This window comes from Cheilinus undulatus, linkage group 5 (assembly GCF_018320785.1).
Source record: "Cheilinus undulatus linkage group 5, ASM1832078v1, whole genome shotgun sequence".
Classification (NCBI taxonomy): domain Eukaryota; kingdom Metazoa; phylum Chordata; class Actinopteri; order Labriformes; family Labridae; genus Cheilinus; species Cheilinus undulatus.
The window spans coordinates 51,791,276-51,814,506 of NC_054869.1; the positions used below are offsets into that span (position 1 = coordinate 51,791,276).

At 35.7% G+C, this 23,231-nt stretch overlaps 1 protein-coding gene across 1 annotated transcript in view; it reads right to left on the reverse strand.

Annotated features, from left to right (window-relative positions):
- Positions 1–9,116, reverse strand: part of olfml2a (olfactomedin-like 2A) — a 58,640-nt gene extending 49,524 nt beyond the window's left edge. Inside the window, exon 1 of the mRNA XM_041787608.1 lies at positions 8,849–9,116. Coding sequence (XP_041643542.1) covers positions 8,849–8,917 — 69 coding nt within the window. The 5' untranslated portion in view covers positions 8,918–9,116. The remainder of the gene's footprint in view (positions 1–8,848) is intronic.
- Between the last annotated feature and the right edge of the window lie 14,115 nt (positions 9,117–23,231).

Sequence of the window (23,231 nt, forward strand, 5' to 3'; positions counted from 1 at the left end):
CTTTAGTTTAGCACAGTGAGCGGATACGTTGGGTCAGACTTTCTCATAGCTGGGATTTTAGAATCTGAAGTAGGCTAAGTCCTAAAATTTTTCTCTTTTTGTTAAACAGGACTGACTGAGTAACTAAGGTCTCCATAGCCGGTGTAGGCAGTGTGTAAGTGTGCCAGGCTACAACACAGCAACATTACAGATACTAAGAGCTAGTGCTGCTAATGCTAACAGCGTAGCTAACAAGCCACCTCTAATGAGAGAAAAATACTTGCAGCTGGTCTGTGGTTGAAAAAACACTCAGGATGTAGTAAAGCATGTTTGAGAATATCCATACTTGGACATTTTGAATAGATTCAGAACTGTAGATATTAATATATGTGATTCTAATATGAATCGATTTTTTATGGAGTTGCAGATAAGTTCTATTTAAGTGTTTATGCAGGGATGTTTATGTACTTCATTGGGACTAGCTTCTGATTTGAAGTCATCTTTTCTCAGAGAATTTTGAAATGTATTTTTCTGCCAGTGTGCAGGACATGATGGATCGGGTCATTTTATACAGTTTTGGTTACTGTTTCCAAAGCAAAGGCAGACGCTCTGGAAGCTTGATATTTAAGTAAATCATTGAACTGGTTTCAAATATTCATTTGGGTTTACAGCTGCAAACAGTGCAGAATTGAAAGCATTCAACAAACTCTGTGCTTCCCTTCCATTCATTTGGAGTGGCAGCTCACCGCCCCATTAAACACCCCATCACTCCGAATGAGTGAATAAACAGCATTAAGTATTTACTTACAGAATAAGAGTACCTCATTTACTCTTTTTATTTGTACAGTATGAGTGTGTTTTATGCAATCTGCAATGTGCATTTGTATATGTATTTTTGTGGAGTCTTGTACATAAATTATGGATGTTTCCTGTTTTAATCCATGTTGTACAATCACATTTTAACTCCTTGATATTCAGCCAACTTTTATTCACCTGCCAGCTTTTTGCAATTTCCCTGATGCATGCAAGTAAAAGTCCTGTTGATAATGGGAAAAATCTTGATAAGCATGTCTCATCAATAAAGGCAGTTTGTTTAACAATGATGTCTTCTGGTTGATATCCACATATGGGCAAAGCATGGTGTTTAAAATAAAGTTTTAGAGCAAGGGTGAGGGAAAAAGATAAAGAGAGAATCAACCACAGCTCTGAATAGCGGATGAACCATTTAAATGACTTGAACGGAAACAAATGACGGGTGAAATTTACAGCGTTACGGACCAAACATGATCAATCCAACATAAAAACCCAGCGTGCTTTAGACTTTACTGTCACAATCACATCTATTTCTAATTATTTTTAACTTTAAAGAGTAAATGTCCCAAAAAAGTAATAAAACCATCTTTGTTTTGATGTTAAAGCTCAGATAAGTTCCATTTATTTAGAATCAGGGCTGTCATTAGTCAGAATTTTTAATCATGAATAATCTCCGAATTTCTGTAGTTAATCAGAATTATCCAAATCCATTTTTTTTAAATCACATTTTGCATTCAAAACTGTTTTGGCTTCACTTTGTACTTTTCTACTATCTACTAACTTGCTGTTTGGATTCAGACCTGCTTTTATTTTGAAGGTAAATAAGGAACTTCAGGTAGATCAGAGGCTGTTTCTCAAAGTCCGGACAGGAGGTGAGATCTCCCTGTCTTCATTTTCACTCACATTTATAACAGGTAAGCAAGTGTATGTGTTTACATTATTGGAATAGTCACGCCCATATATGGAGACCGTACTATTAACAGCAATGTACAACCTTTACCCAACGCTAACATGCTAAAATATAATAGTATCATACACAATATTTAATAGCGTAATCCCATTTATATTCATTAATATATAATGATGTTGTATTTTTATTTGTTGGCGCTGCTTTGGCCTGCTCAGCTTAACTTTGATATCATAAAATCATCATGATAACACATTTACAGGATATTAGGTTCTTTGCAGATGACATCACACAGCAGCAGAGGGCAAGAAGTGATTTCTGCATGGAGAAATGTGACCAAAAAGGCTGTGTTTTGAGCTGTTTATGACTATGAAAAGCATTCGAAGTGTGAGAATAAAAACATTCTTTATTCTTGAGCTACTTTTGTTTCCCAAAAGTATTGAAATATTAAGGTAAAAATTTAAAAAAGGTTTAAAAAAGGCACAAAGAAATGTCAGCAGGCAGGAAAGTACAGAAAGCCTCCATCTGAAGTACAGTTTGGTCAAAGTTTAGCTCAGTAAACTCAGATCCTTGTCTCACCAGACTCCAGCCTCACTCGCTGTAATGGGAAATCTGTCTCTTTTTAGAGATCCAGATTGTTTGGCTCAGCTCACTGGAGCTGGCTTGGCTCGTAAATGGCTTTAAATTTGGTACCAATTTGACTTTTTAAATGTGGATTAAGTTATGACAAAGGATAGAGGAAAGGAAACTGGAACTCAGACGGAAGCTAGCTACCGCGGTTCACGTTAAAAAGACGTTTAGTAGCATAGGCTTGTTCATGAGCGGCACATCATTATTGGATTGCTCAACCCACAAGGTTTTTATGTTGAAGTATGTCACTGTTTTAATTTAAAGCATATATGTGGAAAATTTGTTGTTTTTTATATGTTAAAGGGACTCAGCTAGCCTCTTAGCTCAGTGCTACACACTTCAAGACTTGGACAGACGACACTAGACACTAGGAGGTCTGCAGGACTGATAATTTCTGATATTAAATGCCTCCACATCAGGTAAATCAGTTAAACTGTGGTAAAAATCCCTTTTTTGTAAAGTGTAGGGATCACACTCAATATATATGGAAATGTTCTGATGATAATTGCAGCACTCAGGTCCATTTAGAGCTGTAAAATGCTGACTTTCCTTAATTCCTATTCCTTCCTTATGGCTACCCCCCACTATCTGAACCCCAATTTCTTTTTTTTTTTTTTTTCAGAATTTCATTATGGATCACATAATTGCAAACAGCCTGTATTTACACTCAAGTGTAGTGAGTCTCTGTTTTATTTAAAGAGAATGAAAACTGTGCACATAGAATCATGGGTAATTCCTGCAGGCAGAGGATATGTGCATGCTTGAAAATTCTCTGTTTGAATGAATCAGTCCTCGGAAGAATTTTGAGGATTTTGCCTTTTTGAGCAGCCCTCTGATGGCCTTCTATGATGTATCCTTAAAAAACAGCTGTTCTAGGATCCTTCCTCAGTTTTGAGAAACAGCAAAAGATTTTAACATGAACTGAACCAGGAAAAAAGAAACTTGTTATTGTTTTTAAGGAAATAATTGATGATAAATAATTGATAACTCTGAGTTTTCAAAGTAAAATGAGACATTAAGGAGCTGAAGTGGACTTAGGCTGCAGGGAGATGCCGATGTGGATTAGCCAAGGTCTGTTGAAAAGAACAATAAATCATGCAATTAATTGTGATTAAAAAAATTGTACACTGGTTGTGGACCTAATTAATTGTGATTAATGCAATTACTCCTAACAGCCCTTCTTAAAAAGAATCTCTTACTAATTTTTGAGGGGAACAAGTTTACAAAACTGTGAACTAGACTTGGTAGTATATATTTTTTTAACATGAGGTCCAGGCCCCCTCTAGAAAGCATGAGGCTGTCTACTCTCAGGTTGTCAAAATCAGATTTGCACTCATTCTTAGAAAATCACAACACAGCCTCTGCCCTCACTTCCTCTCAGATCCCCAACACCCCTACATTAATCTGCTTTCCACTCCTCCTCACATGAACCTGTGGACTTGTCAGGGGGCAGGGCCTTCAGTGTGGTGGCCCCTGGCCTCTAGACCTCCGTCCCTCCATTATCTCTACCATTTATCTCATTCAGGGTCACTGGGCAGAGGTGGGGTACACCCTTGACTGGTTGACAGTCAGTCACAGAGCTTACATACAGAGACAAACAAGCAGTCATGTATGCACAGGGAGAACATGCAAACTCCACTGCACCATCATGGAACCCTCTGGAACTCTCTCAGGAGAAATCTACAATAATACTTTCAAAAAACTTCTGTTCAACTCAGTGTAAGGTGAAATGATGTTAAATAATGAATAATGTTTCCCCTTTTTAATATTTGTTGCCTTTGTTTGTGATTTGCTTCTTTTGCTCTCATCTAAAGCATCTATGACAAAATATTTTTGACTAAAAGAATGATAAAAAGTCTGAAGAAAAAACTACAAACACACACACACTTAGAAATACCATTCATCTTAGTCAGCTACACTCTAATTCAGGCTCTAATCAAAACAATCCAAATGTATTTTTGGCAGTGGTGTATGACCTTTCTGGTCGGGGGTCCATGGAGGGCTAAGCTCTTCCTAGAAACAGTAGGGCTGGGAATCAGGAGGAAAGGCTGGGAACAGTTGGTCTGCGGGACTTTTGGGAAGTATTTTAGTCGAATCAGTGAGGCCCGGTTACATGGCAGCAGCACATAACATTACATTACATTACATAACATAACATAACATAACATAACATAACACGACACAACATAACATAACATAACATAACATAACACGACACAAAACATAACATCACACAACTAGCATAACATAACATCACACAACAGAACACAATACAACATAACAACATAAACCAACTATCATAACTTAACATAACACAGCAGAACACAACATAACATAACAACATAACACAACTAGCATAATATAACATAACATTACACAACAGAACATTACAACATAACAAAAATTGCATAACATAACAACATAACAAAACTAGCAAAACATAACAAAACATAACATGATACAAAGTAACATTACACAACATGACAACATAACATAACATGACACAATGTAACATTACACAACATGACATAACATAACATAACATAATATAACAAAACCAGTATAACATTTGGGAAGTATTTTAGTCTAATCAGTGAGGCCCTGTTACATGGCAGCAAAACATAACATTACACAACACAAGATAACATAGCATAACCTAACACTAGCATAATAAAACATTGCACAACAGAACACAACATAACATAACAACATAACAAAACTAGCATAACATAACATTACACAACAGAACATAACATAACATCACAACTTCACAAAACTGGAATAACATTACACCATGGTACACAAGAGAACACAACTTTACAACATGACAAAACTAGCAAAACATAACATAACATTATATGACACAACACAACATAACATTACATGACACAATGTAAAATTACACAGCATCACAGAACAGAACATTACATGACACAACGTAACATTACACAACATAACATTACATGAAGGAGCACAACAGAACAAAACATAACAACATACCAAAACTAGCATTACATAACATAACATGACGTTACATGACCCAATGTAACATTACACAACAAAACTAACATTACACAACACAACAGAACATAGAAGCAGCATTTTTCAATCGAAATGGATTTTGGTATATGACTGAATCAATTAATAGACACATTAATGAGCTTAAACAAAAAAATGGTGTTTACTTTCATCACTGAGTGTTAACATAAAGTGCAATATGAATAAGGAATATTATGATTGCATTGTTTGAAATGTTCTTTCTGCATGGCAGTTCATAATTTGGGTCAGATGAAGCTATCTGTAGCACCGCTTGTAGCCCCTTATTTTCTACCATGGAGAGTGGTCGACAGTTCACTGCAATCCATTTCGCCAGTGAGTTTGTTAATTTGTCAGTCGTGGACTTACTTATTTTGGCTCTGAACCCAGTCATCTTGTCGAGTGTGGATTGGCGACACTGCCTGCTCGAACTAGGAACGCTGTCTTGGTCTAGCTGCAGCATGTTTGGCACTGAGGTGGTAGCGGAGACTAGAAGAGCTCTGGTGATAGGCAAATTCTTTCTTGCACAACTTGCACACAACTGTGCTTTTATCTAGGTGTCCATCCTGTAGTTTTTTAAAACTTAATTTTCCGCCCACCAGCAACGACTTCTCATTGGTTTCCGTGGTGTTTCTCCTGTTGTGTCCTGTGCATCAGTATTCGGGGTATACGGGGAACTCGAGCAATGAGAAACGTTGTTTGGAGTGCAAAAATCAATTGTGATTAAATGCGTTATTTCTTTTGTGGCGTTTTTTTCTGTAATCAATTATTCTTAATTAATGTGATAAAGTCCCAGCCCTGAACAAAACACAACATAATTTAACAAAACACAACATAGCATTACACAACATAACATAACATAACATAACATAACAAAACATAACTACATAACACATGACGTATGCACACATGCAATACTGCATGTTTTACATATGTAAAATGCCATAAAGTAAAATAAAGTTGAATTGACCCCAAAACCGAGGTATGAACTAAACCGTGACCTCTGTGAACTTTCATGCTCCTAGTTAAATCATGATGATATGGTAAAAATTATGGTAAAAATGTCCATATTTAAGCCAACATAGCCTCACTATCTATTTGACTGACTTCCTGTTTTTATTGGTTTTTTTCATATTGCTGTATTTATGGTGGAAAGAAAGGATATCACAATGCAAGTTTCTTTTCCGTTATGGTTCGGCTCTTGAAGTGACAGTCATCAAACTTGAAGCATTACTGGATTACTAGTAGTTAATGAATATAGCAATGTTTAGAGAAGGATAAAAACAGGGCTGCCAAATCATTACAATTCCTAATTGCAATTAACATCTGAATTTCTTTGTTTTATTGTGATTAATCACATCATTTCAATGAAATTTTAATATTTTCACTTTTTCTGCATTTAATTTTTTTTTTTTTTTGTATCATTTTGGAATTTTCTATTTTAGACTAAGGGTAATTGACTTCCTGTTTGGATACAGACCTGCTTTCATAGGTAGACCAAAGATTTTAACAAGGTCTTTAACCACAGAAAAAGGAGCTCATTATGGATTGAAAAGGAAATAAGGAACAAAGCAAGATAAATGTTTGATAACACATGGAGCATGGTACTTGTCCACTAAGCTGTGTCTGAATTTTTTAAAGTGAAATGAGACACTAAGAACAGTGGTGGACTTATTTTACATCGCTGTGGCTGCAAGGAGATGCTGCAGGGGCTTAACCAAAGTGTGCTGAAAGGGATGATAAAGCATGCTCTTAATGATGATTTAAAAAAGTAATGGACTTTAAAAAAGTGATATATTGCTGTTAAATATACACAACAATTTGAATTGTTTTCATCATTTAAAGCCAAACAAACAAAAACACAAGTGCTATTACCAAACTTTTACCTATTAAAGACTCATATGAACCATCTATGTGTTTTAGCATGACACCCAAGGGGGTCTCAGACCCCAGGTTGGGAACCAAAGCTCTAGTGGAGTGCAGCAGACTCACATTTGTCAACAAAACAACTTAGCAAACTAATGCAATCGCTAAATGGGTCTCCAAAGACTGCAAAGCCTTAAGATGAGGGGCTTCAGGCAGAAGTTTACATTCCCATTACAGCAGAGGTTTTGTGCTTGATGTGTTTGTCTGCTTATTAAGTTTGAAGTTTCTGGATATTATCGCTCTGAGAATTTAGAGATTTACACACCAGAGCAACAAAGCTGAGATTTTTATTAAAATTTGAAAACTATAGTTTACCATACTTGTAATGCAAGTAAAGGGTATATTTTAAATGCATGATGAATCATGATTAATTACAGCAGATTTATGTGATAAACATTATTTTTAAAAGTCAATTACCAGCATTAAGCTTTACCATCCCAACTACAGAAACAAAACCAGCCTCTGCTTGTTCCAGACATCCCACTGAAACTTGGAGACTGGCTGTGGAGACTTGCTCCCTTTCAGACACAGAAGCATTAATGAGGTCAAACACAATGTTTGTGATACAGTCTGGATGCAGTTTATCCCCAAGGCTTTGGATGAGGTTGTGTCGGTCAAGTTCTCATTAGCTAAAATCATTCCTGTAACAAGCTTTGTTCACTGTAGCATGGCCGTGTTGAAACAAACAAACAAACAAACACAGTTTTCTTGGCACTTGAGTCCAGAATGTCTCTGGCAGTAAGGTTTCCCATCATTCAAACAGTCAGTGTGAGCTCACATTAAAGGCTACTACAAAGATCTTTTATGGTCACTAACCATGTGCTGATTCTTTAACAGTTGTACCACAGACACTGCCATAAATACCACCTACTATCACGTCTGGGTCAACTATGAGATACCTGCTCATTGTTCCTTATTTCACCCCTGATTGTTTCCAGAACCTTCCACAATCAAACACCATACTTGGTCATACGTGTACGACAGAGCCTCTGGTCCTCATACATAATGCATACTGTACATGTGTTTAGTCTTCTGGTGTGTGTGCGCCTTAGAGTGTGCCTGTGTGAGTGATTGTAGAGCAGGATTAGGCTGAGGGAGAGTGAGGGGTTACTGGAGTCCAGCAGCTGTACAAACAAGAGCAGCCAGATATTACAGTGAGTGCCATCTCTCCCACACTCTGCTGGCATCAAGCCTGCACTCGCTGGAGCTATCATTACATGAACCTATTGTTACTGGTGTCACACAAAAGCCCTCATTGGGAAGATTACCTCAAAGTATCAAAAATGACACGTAACCTGAACCGTCTGCTGGCGTTAGACAGAAAATGCCCAGGTGTGGCAGGGGGAAAATGGTGGGTATTGGTCAGGTCACCAATTTGTCTGAGGCACAGGCACCATAGCACAGCTCGTGCAGCAGGTTGGGCACAGCAGGAGCGGAGGTCACCAGGCTGTGATGTACATCTATCATTAATGAGTGTGACCAACCCTTGTTTCAGCGCAGCGCAACGACTCAGTGCATGGCGAAATAAAGTAAAAGGACTTGTTTGCACGCGCTTACCTTGCTCTGTGAAGACACATCCTGGAACAAAACCAGCAGACAGGCGAACAAGTTCGTGTATCTCCACATTTTCTCTCTTGAGTGGCTGCGCGTAAAGTTCAAAGAAATCCAAGAAGGCAGTCACAGGGTTTGGTCCATGAGGTAAAATTAGTCCGATTATTTCAGCCCCATTATCTTCCTACGTAAAGAGGAGGGTTCCGTTATATGTCAGTCAGTCTCTCTCTGTGTGTGGATGTCAGTGCGCTGCCGATGTGTGCGCCCTTCCTTCACCGCGCGCTCTGTCTTCAGCCCGGTGCACGCTCAGCGCGCATCATCTGTCATCCGCTGTCCTCCACTGATGGGAGGGGTTTAACTACGGACACGGAGCCAGCCTGGGTGTGCGTGAATTACACACGATACCACTGCCTGATAACGATGATAATAATAGGACAAACATTCTTGTAATCATGCCCTCCATCAGACCAAATCTGGTTTGCATGTTTAGATGGTTTAGGATCTCTTTAGTGTCATCAGTATTCATCAAAGGCGTCTTGACTGATGTGATCGTCTGCGCCCACTTTCACCAATCAAGATGCTACTTCAGATTTTAATGAATCATTTCCCAGTATAAAGTACACATAGCAGGTATTTTTAGAGCCCCTATGGGTGATCAGAAGAAAGATCTTTAATGACCGGAAACAATTTGTTCGAATTTTGGCTGTTTATTATGAAGCACCTCAGCACTCAAAGCTTATTGGTTAATAAATCCACTTGAATATGAACAAGAGTTGTGCTGCCAGGGGCGTAGCTAGGGGTTTAGGGCCCCTAATAAGACTATTATACATGGCTCCCCTAAACTGGCTAGCCAAGCAACAAATGATGCATCAATTTTACAAATACATGCATTTTGATGCATTTTTAACCATAATTTCCCAATTTATGAGCATTTATTTTTTCTTTTTACTATGGCTACATTAAATTTATTTGCATTATTTTGTAGTGCTGGACCACACGATTTGGACATTTTTGATAAAAATTCCAGCCTGTTGAAAGATTCATTTAGTCACTATTGATTCAATAACGACACTAATTATTAAGAAAAGTTAAATAAAAACAGACTTTTCAATGCAGGCATATGGAAGCCCATTTCCGCCACTTAAAAAAAAAAAAAAAAATGTGGAAGAAAGGAAATAAAAAAAAATAATAAATCCAAAGTCATAATTATAAGATTAAAATGTAGAATTATGAGATTAAAAAAAATCACAATTAAAAGGTATAAAGTCGAAATTATGAGATAAAAAGTCATTTAGTCAATTATAATTTTTATCTAATAATTTTGACTTTTTAATTCATAATCTTGACTTTGGATTTCATTATTATGACTTTTTTCCTCTAATTCTGACTTTTTATCTCACAATCATGACTTCTTTATCTTTTAATTAAGACCTTTTATGTCATAATTCTGACTTTTAAACTAACAATTCTGACTTTTAAAACTCATAATTCTGACTTTTAAACTCATAATTCTGACTTTCAATTCATAATTCTGACTTTTAAACTCACAATTCTGACCTTAAAACTCATAATTCTGACTTTCAAACTCACAGTTCTGACTTTTAAACTCATAATTCTGACTTTCAATTCGTAATTCTGACTTTTAAACTCACAATTCTGACTTTTAAACTCATAATTCTGACTTTTAAACTCACAGTTCTGACTTTTAAACTCATAATTCTGACTTTCAATTCATAATTCTGACTTTTAAACTCACAATTCTGACCTTAAAACTCATAATTCTGACTTTCAAACTCACAGTTCTGACTTTTAAACTCATAATTCTGACTTTCAATTCGTAATTCTGACTTTTAAACTCACAATTCTGACTTTTAAACTCATAATTCTGACTTTTAAACTCACAGTTCTGACTTTTAAACTCATAATTCTGACTTTCAATTCGTAATTCTGACTTTTAAACTCACAATTCTGACTTTTAAACTCACAATTCTGACTTTAAAACTCACAATTCTGACTTTTAAAACTCATAATTCTGACTTTTAAACTCATAATTCTGACTTTCAATTCATAATTCTGACTTTTAAACTCACAATTTTGACTTTTAAACTCACAATTTTGACTTTTTAACTCATAATTCTGACTTTAAACTCATAATTCTGACTTTTAACTCATTATTCTGACTTTTAAACTCATAATTCTGACTTTTAAACTCACAATTCTGACTTTAAAACTCATAATTCTGACTTTTAAACTCACAATTTTGACTTTTTAACTCATAATTCTGACTTTAAACTCATAATTCTGACTTTTAACTCATTATTCTGACTTTTAAACTCATAATTCTGACTTTTAAACTCACAATTCTGACTTTAAAACTCATAATTCTGACTTTTAAACTCACAATTTTGACTTTTTAACTCATAATTCTGACTTTAAACTCATAATTCTGACTTTTTAACTCATAATTCTGACTTTTAAACTCACAATTTTGACTTTTAAAATCATAATTCTGACTTTTAACTCATAATTCTGACTTTTAAACTCATAATTCCGGCATTTTAACTCATAATTCTGACTTTTAAACTCACAATTCTGACTTTTAAACTCGCAATTCGGACTTTTAAACTCATAATTCCGGCATTTTAACTCATAATTCTGACTTTTAAACTCATAATTTTGGCATTTTAACTCATAATTCTGATTTTAAACTCATAATTCTGGCATTCTAACTCACAGTTCTGACTTTTTAACTCATAATTCTGACTTTTAAACTCACAATTTTGACTTTTAAACTCATAATTCCGGCATTTTAACTCATAATTCTGACTTTTAAACTCACAATTCTGACTTTTAAACTCATAATTCTGACTTTTAAACTCACAGTTCTGACTTTTAAACTCATAATTCTGACTTTCAATTCATAATTCTGACTTTTAAACTCACAATTCTGACCTTAAAACTCATAATTCTGACTTTCAAACTCACAGTTCTGACTTTTAAACTCATAATTCTGACTTTCAATTCGTAATTCTGACTTTTAAACTCACAATTCTGACTTTTAAACTCATAATTCTGACTTTTAAACTCACAGTTCTGACTTTTAAACTCATAATTCTGACTTTCAATTCGTAATTCTGACTTTTAAACTCACAATTCTGACTTTTAAACTCACAATTCTGACTTTAAAACTCACAATTCTGACTTTTAAAACTCATAATTCTGACTTTTAAACTCATAATTCTGACTTTCAATTCATAATTCTGACTTTTAAACTCACAATTTTGACTTTTAAACTCACAATTTTGACTTTTTAACTCATAATTCTGACTTTAAACTCATAATTCTGACTTTTAACTCATTATTCTGACTTTTAAACTCATAATTCTGACTTTTAAACTCACAATTCTGACTTTAAAACTCATAATTCTGACTTTTAAACTCACAATTTTGACTTTTTAACTCATAATTCTGACTTTAAACTCATAATTCTGACTTTTAACTCATTATTCTGACTTTTAAACTCATAATTCTGACTTTTAAACTCACAATTCTGACTTTAAAACTCATAATTCTGACTTTTAAACTCACAATTTTGACTTTTTAACTCATAATTCTGACTTTAAACTCATAATTCTGACTTTTTAACTCATAATTCTGACTTTTAAACTCACAATTTTGACTTTTAAAATCATAATTCTGACTTTTAACTCATAATTCTGACTTTTAAACTCATAATTCCGGCATTTTAACTCATAATTCTGACTTTTAAACTCACAATTCTGACTTTTAAACTCGCAATTCGGACTTTTAAACTCATAATTCCGGCATTTTAACTCATAATTCTGACTTTTAAACTCATAATTTTGGCATTTTAACTCATAATTCTGATTTTAAACTCATAATTCTGGCATTCTAACTCACAGTTCTGACTTTTTAACTCATAATTCTGACTTTTAAACTCACAATTTTGACTTTTAAACTCATAATTCCGGCATTTTAACTCATAATTCTGACTTTTAAACTCATAATTTTGGCATTTTAACTCATAATTCTGACTTTTGAACTCCTAATTCTGACTTTTAAACTCACAATTCTGACTTTAAAACTCATAATTCTTGCATTTTAACTCACAGTTCTGACTTTTTAACTCATAATTCTGACTTTCAACTCATAATTCTGACATTTAAACTCATATTCTGACATTTTATATCATAATTCTGACTTTTAAACACACAATTCTGACTTTTAACTCATAATTCTGACTTTCAACTCATAATTCTGACATTTAAACTCATATTTCTGACATTTTATATCATAATTCTGATTTTTAAACTCACAATTCTGACTTTTAAATTCACAATTTTGACTTTTAAACTCATAATTCTGACATTTTAACTCATAATTCTGACTTTTAACTCATAATTCTGACTTTTAACTCATAATTCTGACTTTTAAACTCACAATTCTGACTTTTAAACTTGCAATTCTGACTTTTAAACTCATAATTCTGACTTTTAACTCATAATTCTGACTTTTAACTCATAATTCTGACTTTTAAACTCACAATTCTGACTTATAAACTTGCAATTCTGACTTTTAAACTCATAATTCTGACTTTTAAACTCACAATTCTGACTTTTAAACTCATAATTCTGGCATTTTAACTCACAGTTCTGACTTTTTAACTCATAATTCTGACTTTTAAACTCACAATTTTGACTTTTAAACTCATAATTCTGACATTTTAACTCATAATTCTGACTTTCAACTCATAATTCTGACTTTTAAACTCACAATTCTGACTTTTAAACTCGCAATTCTGACTTTTCAGCTCATATTTATGATATTTTATATCATAATTCTGACTTTTTAACTCACAATTCTGACTTTTAAACTCATATTTATGACATTTTATATCAAAATTATGACTATTTATCTCATAATCATGACTTTTTTATCTTGTAATTAAGACCTTTTATGTCATAATTATGACTATTAAACTCATCATTATGACTAACTCATAATTCTGACTTTTTAAGTCAGAATTATGAGTTTTTTACTCTTAATTCTGGCTTTTTATATCATGATTCTGACTTTTATTTCACAATCATGACTTCAACTTTTTTTCAAGAATTGCGGTACTTTCACTTTTTTTTTTTCTTTTTCATTTGACTCAGTTGGGCTTCCATACAGGCATCTGAAGGGCTCCTCCCTGCTGTGGGCCCAGGGAATCAGAACCCTTTTCCCCCCTGTGCTACACCCATGACTACTGCTCCAGGATGAGCTTTGTTTTAAGAGTATCCACAGCACATTTGGTATCAATCCAACCTACAGTTTAAGATGGAGGAGACAAAAATGTGATCGTCAAAAATTAGAAATGGTTGATGGTCCAAGAGGATTTTAAAGGGTATACTAAGATAGACTTGTTCAATGAAATTCAAGACAATCTAACTCCAGCTATGAGGGGCATGGCCTTTCAAATATTGTATTTTCTTTCCTTAGTTACAGCGCCACCATCTGGCCTACTGTGTTCATATTTCTATGGAGGGTTAAACATGAGGTGTCTACTTATGTTGGCAGGTTATGTATTTCTAGGGTAGTCAATCTCACTGGAATTTTAACATTTCATTAATTATAATTATATTAATTTGCCAAATATGGTCTAATTTGACTTTGGTTTTCTTCAGTCATTTAATGATTTTGTACACAAAACAGACTTTGCATTTAAAAAGAAAACCATGCATCCATCATCTACTCTTCCCATCCTGTTTGGAGTTGCAGGTGGCTGTCATTGATCAACATGCTGGACTGGTCACCAGTCAGGCGCAGAGCTGACGCACAGATAAAACCCACACATGCACAGGAAGATGCAAACTTCACAGAATGGCCCCGTATGACCAGAAACTCAACCAAGAACCTTCTAAATGTGAAGTAGCAGCCCCACTAAGAAAACTGTGTACCTAGTTAAAACATTTCTTCAAGTGGCAAAAAGCATTAAATAAAGTCTATTCAACTGAAGTTGCATGAAGTTAACTTGAGTTACAACTTGTTCACTTGAACTCAATAACCCTCATTCGATTCTTATCACTTCAAGCAGTAAGTTTAAAGAGAGATATAGACTTAGACAGATCAATGTATTTATTCTTAGCCAACTGTTGAATATATATCATCACATTTACAATCAACTAAATAGCTGTATGCACTTTTATCGTGATAAACTAAGGACGAAAAAGGAGCCTGTTTTTTGTTTTAACTTTTTTGCATTCAGTTATTTAAAACTGTTTAAAATCCTCGGTCTACATGGGAGAATTGATATTCCTCCCTCGTTCTGTGAATTACTGATCCCATGTGACTCTTCTTCTCCATGACAGACATGCATTTAAACCCCTCAGGCTTTTTGAGACAAAACTGAAAATTGAGCTTTCAATTTGAAAATAAGTCACTGATCTTTCATTTACACAAGTTATCTTAAACTTTTGACCTCCAGTAACACAGCACACTCTACACTGAGATGAGATCTAAGACAATAGTTTCAAAATGGTAATAATGAGCAGACACCCTTCTCGAGGACAGCAGACACAATATGATGGGCTTTTGCTGCCATCTGCTGGATATTTATGAGGCCTATTTTGAACCCCACTGGTAATGAGGGTGTGGAGATGAGAAATGCAGCTGAAGAACTAAGACAGACTCACAAATCAAATTAATGATTCATCACATTATGATCAGACCTGAGCTGAAATACCACTGGTTAATTGGTTCTAGTCTTTCTGACATATCTAAGTGACAATAACAACAGTGACAGTAACATCAGTGACAATGACACCAGTGACAGTAACATCAGTGACAATGACACCAGTGACAGAGACACCAGTGACGGTTAACCAGTGAGGGTAACACCAGTTACAGTTACACCAATAACGGTAACACCAGTGACAGTTACACCAGTGACGGTAACACCAGTGACAGTTACACCACTAACAGTAACACCAGTGACGGTTAACCAGTGAGGGTAACACCAGTTACAGTTACACCAATAACGGTAACACCAGTGACAGTTACACCAGTGACGGTAACACCAGTGACAGTTACACCAGTGACATTAACACCAGTGACAGAAACCTAACAAAAAGTATAACCAACAAAGTACAACTAATGTGGGGATCGGGGGGTCAATGAGGACAGCCTCTCACTCCTAGCTCCCACCAGAGTCACTGAGGCCCAGGTGTTCTCAATCTGCATTCCGATCCCCAATTGCCCACCAGACCACACCCACTGTTTCCTGAAAACAAAAAAACACAGCAGAGACAGTAAACAGGCAACCAGTAGGATTGTCACATTTAGATTTATTTATTTTAAACATTTTGAAGAAATTTGAAATATACAAAATGACAATCAAGCAAAAATAGTTACAATAACTTTTTAAAATACAAAAAGTCAAATGTTTCTTGTTGATTGGTTCCCCTAAATCATAAATTGATTCTTGCATAGGTTCAGTGATAGTTTATTTGAATAAGCCAACTCTTGAGTTTCTTGAATTCATCTCCAATGATATCAAAAGGTTTTTATCATTTTGTCACTGTAATAAAGTAAATCTGTATCATAAACAAATAGAAACACTGTCAGTATAAAGAACATTCAAATATATCATTCACATATATTAATTTACAAAATGAAGCACAATGGCCCCAGCACTGATCCTGTAGTAGTTCTGAATGAACTTGATTGACATGAACATATTGAATTATGGTCTAAGTAAGCAACCAGCCAAGTGAGTGCTACTCCTCTTATTCCATATTTCTGAAGTTTTATTATTAATAATTGATGACCTACTGTGTCAGATTCATGCAGCAGATTCTGTGTGAAGTGTCTGATGTTATCCTCTGCAAAATTCCATGAGAGCCATCAAAGATGTGTTATTTTCTAAATCTGTTTGGTTGGTGAATGAGGTCCAATCAGCTCTCAGCAACAAACATGAAGAAAAATCAAGCTGAAGGATTCAAACACAGAAGTTAACCCACTTTTCCTTTAAATGACTTCTGTCTACTTCAGCTTACACAGCTCAGCAGTGGAGCAAACCAAAAGTCCTGCATGTAGAGGCTGAGTGAATGCGGTGTGGACTCTGTGGAGGAGAGTCCTGGTTTCAGATATGCTGTAGAAGGACAGAATACCTGCTCTGTGATCCAGGTACACTTAACCCTCAGGCATCACTTTAATTTATGACCCTTTAAAGTCATTAAGGACAAAATGTCCACTTCCAAAAAAAACTGCTATAAAAACTTAACAGATTAATGTTTTTTTTTCTGATTTTTTGGATTAATCTCTTAAACAACTTAAGCTGTGCTCAGAACTACCAAACATTCGATCATTTTGAGGATTTTAACCCTTTAAATGCCAGTTTGATTACATAAAGTCAATGTGTCTTTTTATGAAAAAAGTGAAAAAGTGTGATATCTTCCTCAAACCAAATGTGGGAGGGCTGGGGCATTATTTCTAAATCCAGCGTGGACATGTAAATGATTATCCAAAATATTGATTTTGTTGCATTATAAGTTTTAGCATCCGATTTAAAATTTACGACCGTTTAAAGCCATTAAGGACAAAAACTTCCACTTCCAAAAATGGCAATAAAAATAGTATACATTAATATTTTTTTCTGCTTTTTTGGGTCAAATCTTTTAATCAACTTCAGTTCTGATCAAAACAATCAGTTATTGAATAATTTTCAGGATTTTAACCCTTTAAATGGCAGGTTGATTACAGGATGGTAATATTTTTTCTAAAAAACCCACAAAACATTTATTATTTTCCAGAAAACTAATGTTGGGAGGGTGTTTTTTAAATCAGTCCTGTGTATGTCCAACAATAGCCAAAATATTGACTTTGATGCATCATTAGTTTTTGTGTAGCATCTGATTTAAAATTTTTGACCCTTTCGAGTAGCTGTTGGACAAAAACGTCCCATTGACTCCCATTCAAACCACATTTTTTGATCTCCTTGCCATTGCATGATATAAACATGCATTCTGTAATGTTATGGTTTCATTATTGAGGAAAATAGTAAAATTTGTCATTTTTAATGTTCATCACTAAAATCAGCCATTTCCCCATTATAAGCCTAAGCATGAAAATCCTGTCATTTCATTAGTGCTTGTGTTATTGAGCTTATTAGGCTAATTTTAGATAGTGTTTGTATGTGTGCACGTATGTCTGTGTGAGTACATGTGTGTGTGCACGTGTGTATGTGTGTGCCCTTTCATGTGTCTTTGAATTAGACAGATTGACAGCTTGACCTCAGACTTAACCAGGTCACACTTGCACTTCAAAGAGTTTACTTAGGAGAAAACCAAAACAATGCTTAGTGAGTTTATGCACCTGCTTGGATTCCTATCAGAAACTGTGTGTGGCTTGGCTATCTGGTCATTTCACTCCTTCTACACCAACAAGCAAGATGAAGAGGCACTTGACTACAGAAAAGGGTCTGGACAAAATCTTTCGGCCTGTAACTCCAAGTGAGAACCAGGACACTGAAACATCCTCATCCTCGCAGGGAGAGTCTAATATTGACTTCATGGTGGAATCAGAACATTCTGCCTCCTCTTTTGCCTCTTCTGACTTTTGCACTGAGAGTGGAGTAGACTTCATGGACTCTACAACAGCGTGAGCTACAAAAAGTCTGGTCAGCTTCAAATGCAGAGACTACTCACTATGTTCCTGCTGCCAGAAGTTTGATTCCAGGGCCGACAGGTTATGCTATTACTCAAGGGTGGAGTTTAAGCCTGTCTTCGTGTGGGTAACAGATTTATTGATGTGACCAACCATGAATCTTTACTGACGACAGTGTTTACCTTCATAAAGGTTTTAAAGACCCTGTAAAGTGGAATCCAAAGTTTTTGTCTTAACACTCTAGAAATGTTGGAATATGGTTGCTGTAAACATGTGAAAACTCTGAGATCTACATGTGACTGAATTCTGGATTTAGGCCATTTCATCTCTTTCCTGGCTTGGTTTCATGTGGGAGGGGCCAATATGTGGGCTCACGATGTCATGATGATTTTTCATGATTTGAAGCTTCATTTTATAAACTTCAAGATGCTCTATGTGACTGAAATGTGACCTGGGGGTTCATAACTTATGACGTGTGCTGCTGACCTCTTGGCCAGGTCACCCTTGTGAAAGAGATTTCGGTCTCAATGGGTTTTTTATCTGGTTAAATAAAGGTTAAATAAATAAATAAATAACACAGTGATCTTTCATACAACAAGCCTAAATACAGATTTATTTTACTTTACAGGGTCTTTAAGTTTTGTTTTGTTTTGTTTTTTTCAAGTAAACCTTAAAAGAGCTGCAACTGGTCACTTAAGAGCCACATGCAGCTCAAAAGGTGCAGGTTGGGTATCACTGCATTAGCTAATGAGACATGTTTGGTTTTTTGAACCAGGCTGTAAACCAGTTTAATTCTAGTTTCCAAAACGGCTTTTTAACAGGTGTTCAGACGGGACTTCTGGTGTTTCTGAAGACACCCTCAAGTGGACACTTGCAGTATTGCAATTTTTGGCACTACTGCATTGTCATCATGATTTAGGAACAGAGGTTGCCGCTTGGTAAAAATGGGCAGTTATGTTACTCAAGCCAAGTTTCTGATTGATTTGATAAACAGCCAACAGCTGATATGTGTGACACAGAGGTGGTGAGAAAAACTGAGGAGAGTTGACACAGCGAGGAGCAGAGTGGAGAATAAGGAAGTAAAGAATATTGTCACTGCAATCAGTCTGTGAGAATCTGCGTGTATTTAAGCACCAATTAAACACTATGCTAATTTTGACTGCACATACATATTTCTCTGTAGCAGATTAATTTCAGAGTTGATTTATTTGAAGTCTGCAGGTAGCAAGCGACTCCAGTGAGCACGCGCGCGTGTGTGCTGAAGGTCAAGGTGGGGGTCAACTCTGTTTCAAACAGGTGAGGGAGGGTTATCTGTGCTCAGTTCCTTTATAGCTGCCACACCAACAATTTTAAAGCATCAGATGTGTAACAGGTAGGGATGGGGATCATTAATTAGGGCCCAAGCACCGAGTGGTGCGAGGACCTAATTGTAGTTGCTAGGATTATTTTACTTACGCATTTGCCATCATTGCGTGGACTTTTGAGGCCATAAACATTTATGAACTTTGTATGTACATCTGGTCTAGTGAAAATTTTGATATGTTTTAGGTCTCCAACATGAAAATTCAAAATTGCAAAAATAGCGCCCCCTAACAGTTTTCAAAGTTAAAGCCCCCTCCTTTGACTTTGTCGTAGATTCATCAAATTTTGTTTGCAGTTGCGGATTGGGGATCTACAAAAAAGCCTCTTGGGCCTACACTCTATCTCCAACAGGAAATCTGCCATTTTGAATAAATATGCAAAAAAGGGGCTGTTTTTGGCCTTTTCCAGGGGTCCTATCTGGATTAACTCGCTGAGGGATTTCATCTGATCGACTTGTATCTCAGCACAGAGCTACATGAGACATGGATGATAAAAAGTTATTCAGGGTTTTCTCATTAGTCAAAAGGTGTGGCCATGGCAAGCCCTCAAATTTGCATATTTCTTTGGTAAACAGGAAGCAGTTTATAACTCAGCTGTGCATTGTCCGATTAGACTCATATTGCTCAGGAATATTGACCATCATGGCCTGCATCCATTCATATGGTCAATTTTTTTACAGATCAAAGCGCCACCTAGTGGTGACAGGAAATGTCATGGTTTATGGTGCAAGCTACAGTTTAAAAAATATCCAAGATATCCACTTCAAATTTGTGTCAGGAAGAACTAAAGAAGTGGATTTAGCTTTGTGAAAAATAAAATTGACTTTTTGTCAGAGGACGTGAACTTGGCGGGGTGACAAAGTCAAGAGTCGCCATTTTGTCTCGCCAAAAATTTTTAAACAGTCATAACTCTAGTATACATGGTCATATCTGAGACAGATTTCATGTGCTTGATAGCAGTCCAGGCCAGAACACATCCATATTTGAAATTTTAAAAAAATTATGTAGTGCCACCCTCTGGCAACAGAAAATCACAACTCCTGAATTTCACATCGCAGTACCTACATGGTTGGACAAATCATTCTGAAATTCACTCAGGCTGTTCACAAGGAGTTGGCCTTACATATATACAATGGTCAAATGTCTATGTTAAAAGGCGTGGCCATGGAGATTTTTGGCTTGCCATGAAACAGGAAGTAGATTTTTCAAACGGTTGTAAGACATGGCTTTTTGGCTCAGTAATGCCTCCTACAGTAATTTGAAAATTCAGCCCCTCCAGCAGGATTATCTGAGGATTTTGAAAATTCTTGAGCTTATACATCATTTTAAGTTCTACAAAAATGCCTTCGGACACATGCCGTAAAACAAACAGGAAGTCTGTCATTTTTATTTTTGTGGTAAAGAAACAGCACATTTAGCATAATTATCACTACAGCCATTTTTAAACAAAAACTATCCTCTTTTTTAGATTAAGTGTTTAAATGTCAGTCAGATCCACTAATGTGCCTGAAACTGCTGTAGTATGCATGCCAGGCCGGTAGTTGGCAGTGTGACTGACAATGAAACACATGCATGCACACCTTTCCTTCCTCCTGGTGGTGTCAACAGACAAACATGGCTGACACACAAATGTTTGTGTGGACAGATGAAGTCGGGTTGCTTCCTAGTGACAGTCAACCACAAAATAAATACATATTTAAAAAATGGGAACATAAACATTGGCAGGAAGTGAGCAGCTCAAACAAACAGCACATTTTTGTGTGGTCTGTGCAGCACCAGGCCAAGATCAAGTCTCTGAAGGACTACATGCAGAACATGGAGCAGCAGAAGAGACAGCTGGAGGACAGCCAGGACCCTCTGACCGAGGAGCTCGCTAAGCTGCAGGCTCATGGTTCTCACATTTATGTTAACCATTAAAACATCTTAGCTCAAGTAAAAACAGGTTAACTTGATGGATTTTTCCTCTTTGTTTTTCATCAGAGAAAAGACACGAGATGTCAGGAGAGGAGAAGGAGAAGGAGGACATCGGCAGACACGATAGGGACGGGGACATAAAGGTGTGGAGGAAACACGTCACTGAGAATCTCTGTTACAGAAATGTGAAATAGCTGAATGTTTTTGTGTCTGTGTGGCACAGAAAACTCTGGAGGAGCAGCTGGAGAACCACAGAGAGGCTCACCACAAACAGCTTAGCCCACTGAGAGACCAGATCAAGACGAGCAGAGGATGCTGGACGAGCTCACAGAGTAAGTCTGACTGTTTTAAATCCAACTACATTTTTAAAGACTTCAGAGCGCACAGACATAAGAAGAAACACAAGGCACAAGATATTTAAATCAAAGTCTGCAGTAAAATAAGTATACTAAGTATTTAGACCAGTGTTACTGAAAACTGCTCAACAAAAGAGCCAAATCGTTGAAAAATTCCTTTGCAATAGCCACAATTAAAGTGGTTAAAAGTGGCATAAATGGATTAAAAGAGACATAAATGGTCAAAAAGCAGAAAAATAATGGTATAAAAGTTCAAAATTGGAATAAAATGGCAAAAACTGGGTGAAAAGTGTCAAAAAAGGAGTTACAGATAACAAAAATGGTCAGAAAGCAGCAAAAAATGTGCTACAAATTGTGAAAAGTGACTAAAATGCAAAAAAAATAAAAATAAAAATGCAACAGCAGAAACAGAATTAGTGCAAAGGCAAAAAAAATAGGCATTGAAGGCAATAACTAGGTGACAAGTAGCAAAAATAGGGAAAAAGTGATATAAAAAAGGAGTTATAGATGATAAAAATAGGCAGAAGCTGCAAAAATGTAGTAAAAAAAAAAAAGGTAACAAGTGACTAAAACAGGCAAAAACCAGCAAAAAATTTGGTAAAAATTAATGAAAAGTGACTAAAACGGTCAAAAAGCTGCAAAAATGTGGTATAAAATAGTGAAAAATGACCAAAATGACAACAAGATGAAAAAAATATGCAGACATATGATAAAAATGAATGAATAGTGATTAAAACAACCAAAAGCAGCAAAAATTGTGAAAAGGTGCAAAATTGGAATAAAATGGCGTAAATTGACATTAAAAAAGGAGTTACAGATGTTAAAAATGGTCAGAAAGTAGCAAAAATGTAGTAAAAATTAATAAAAAGAGATTGAAATGGTCAAAAAGCAGCAAAAATGTGGTAAAAAATAGTGAGAAGTGACTAAAAAGGTAAAAAGCAGCAAAAATATTGGTGAGAAGGTGCAAAATTGGAATAAAATGGCAAAAAATGGGTGAGAAGCGACATAAAAAAGGAGTTACAGATGACAAAAATGGTCAGAAAGCAGCAAACACGTGGTTAAAAAATAGATAAAAGTAAGTAAATTGGTCAA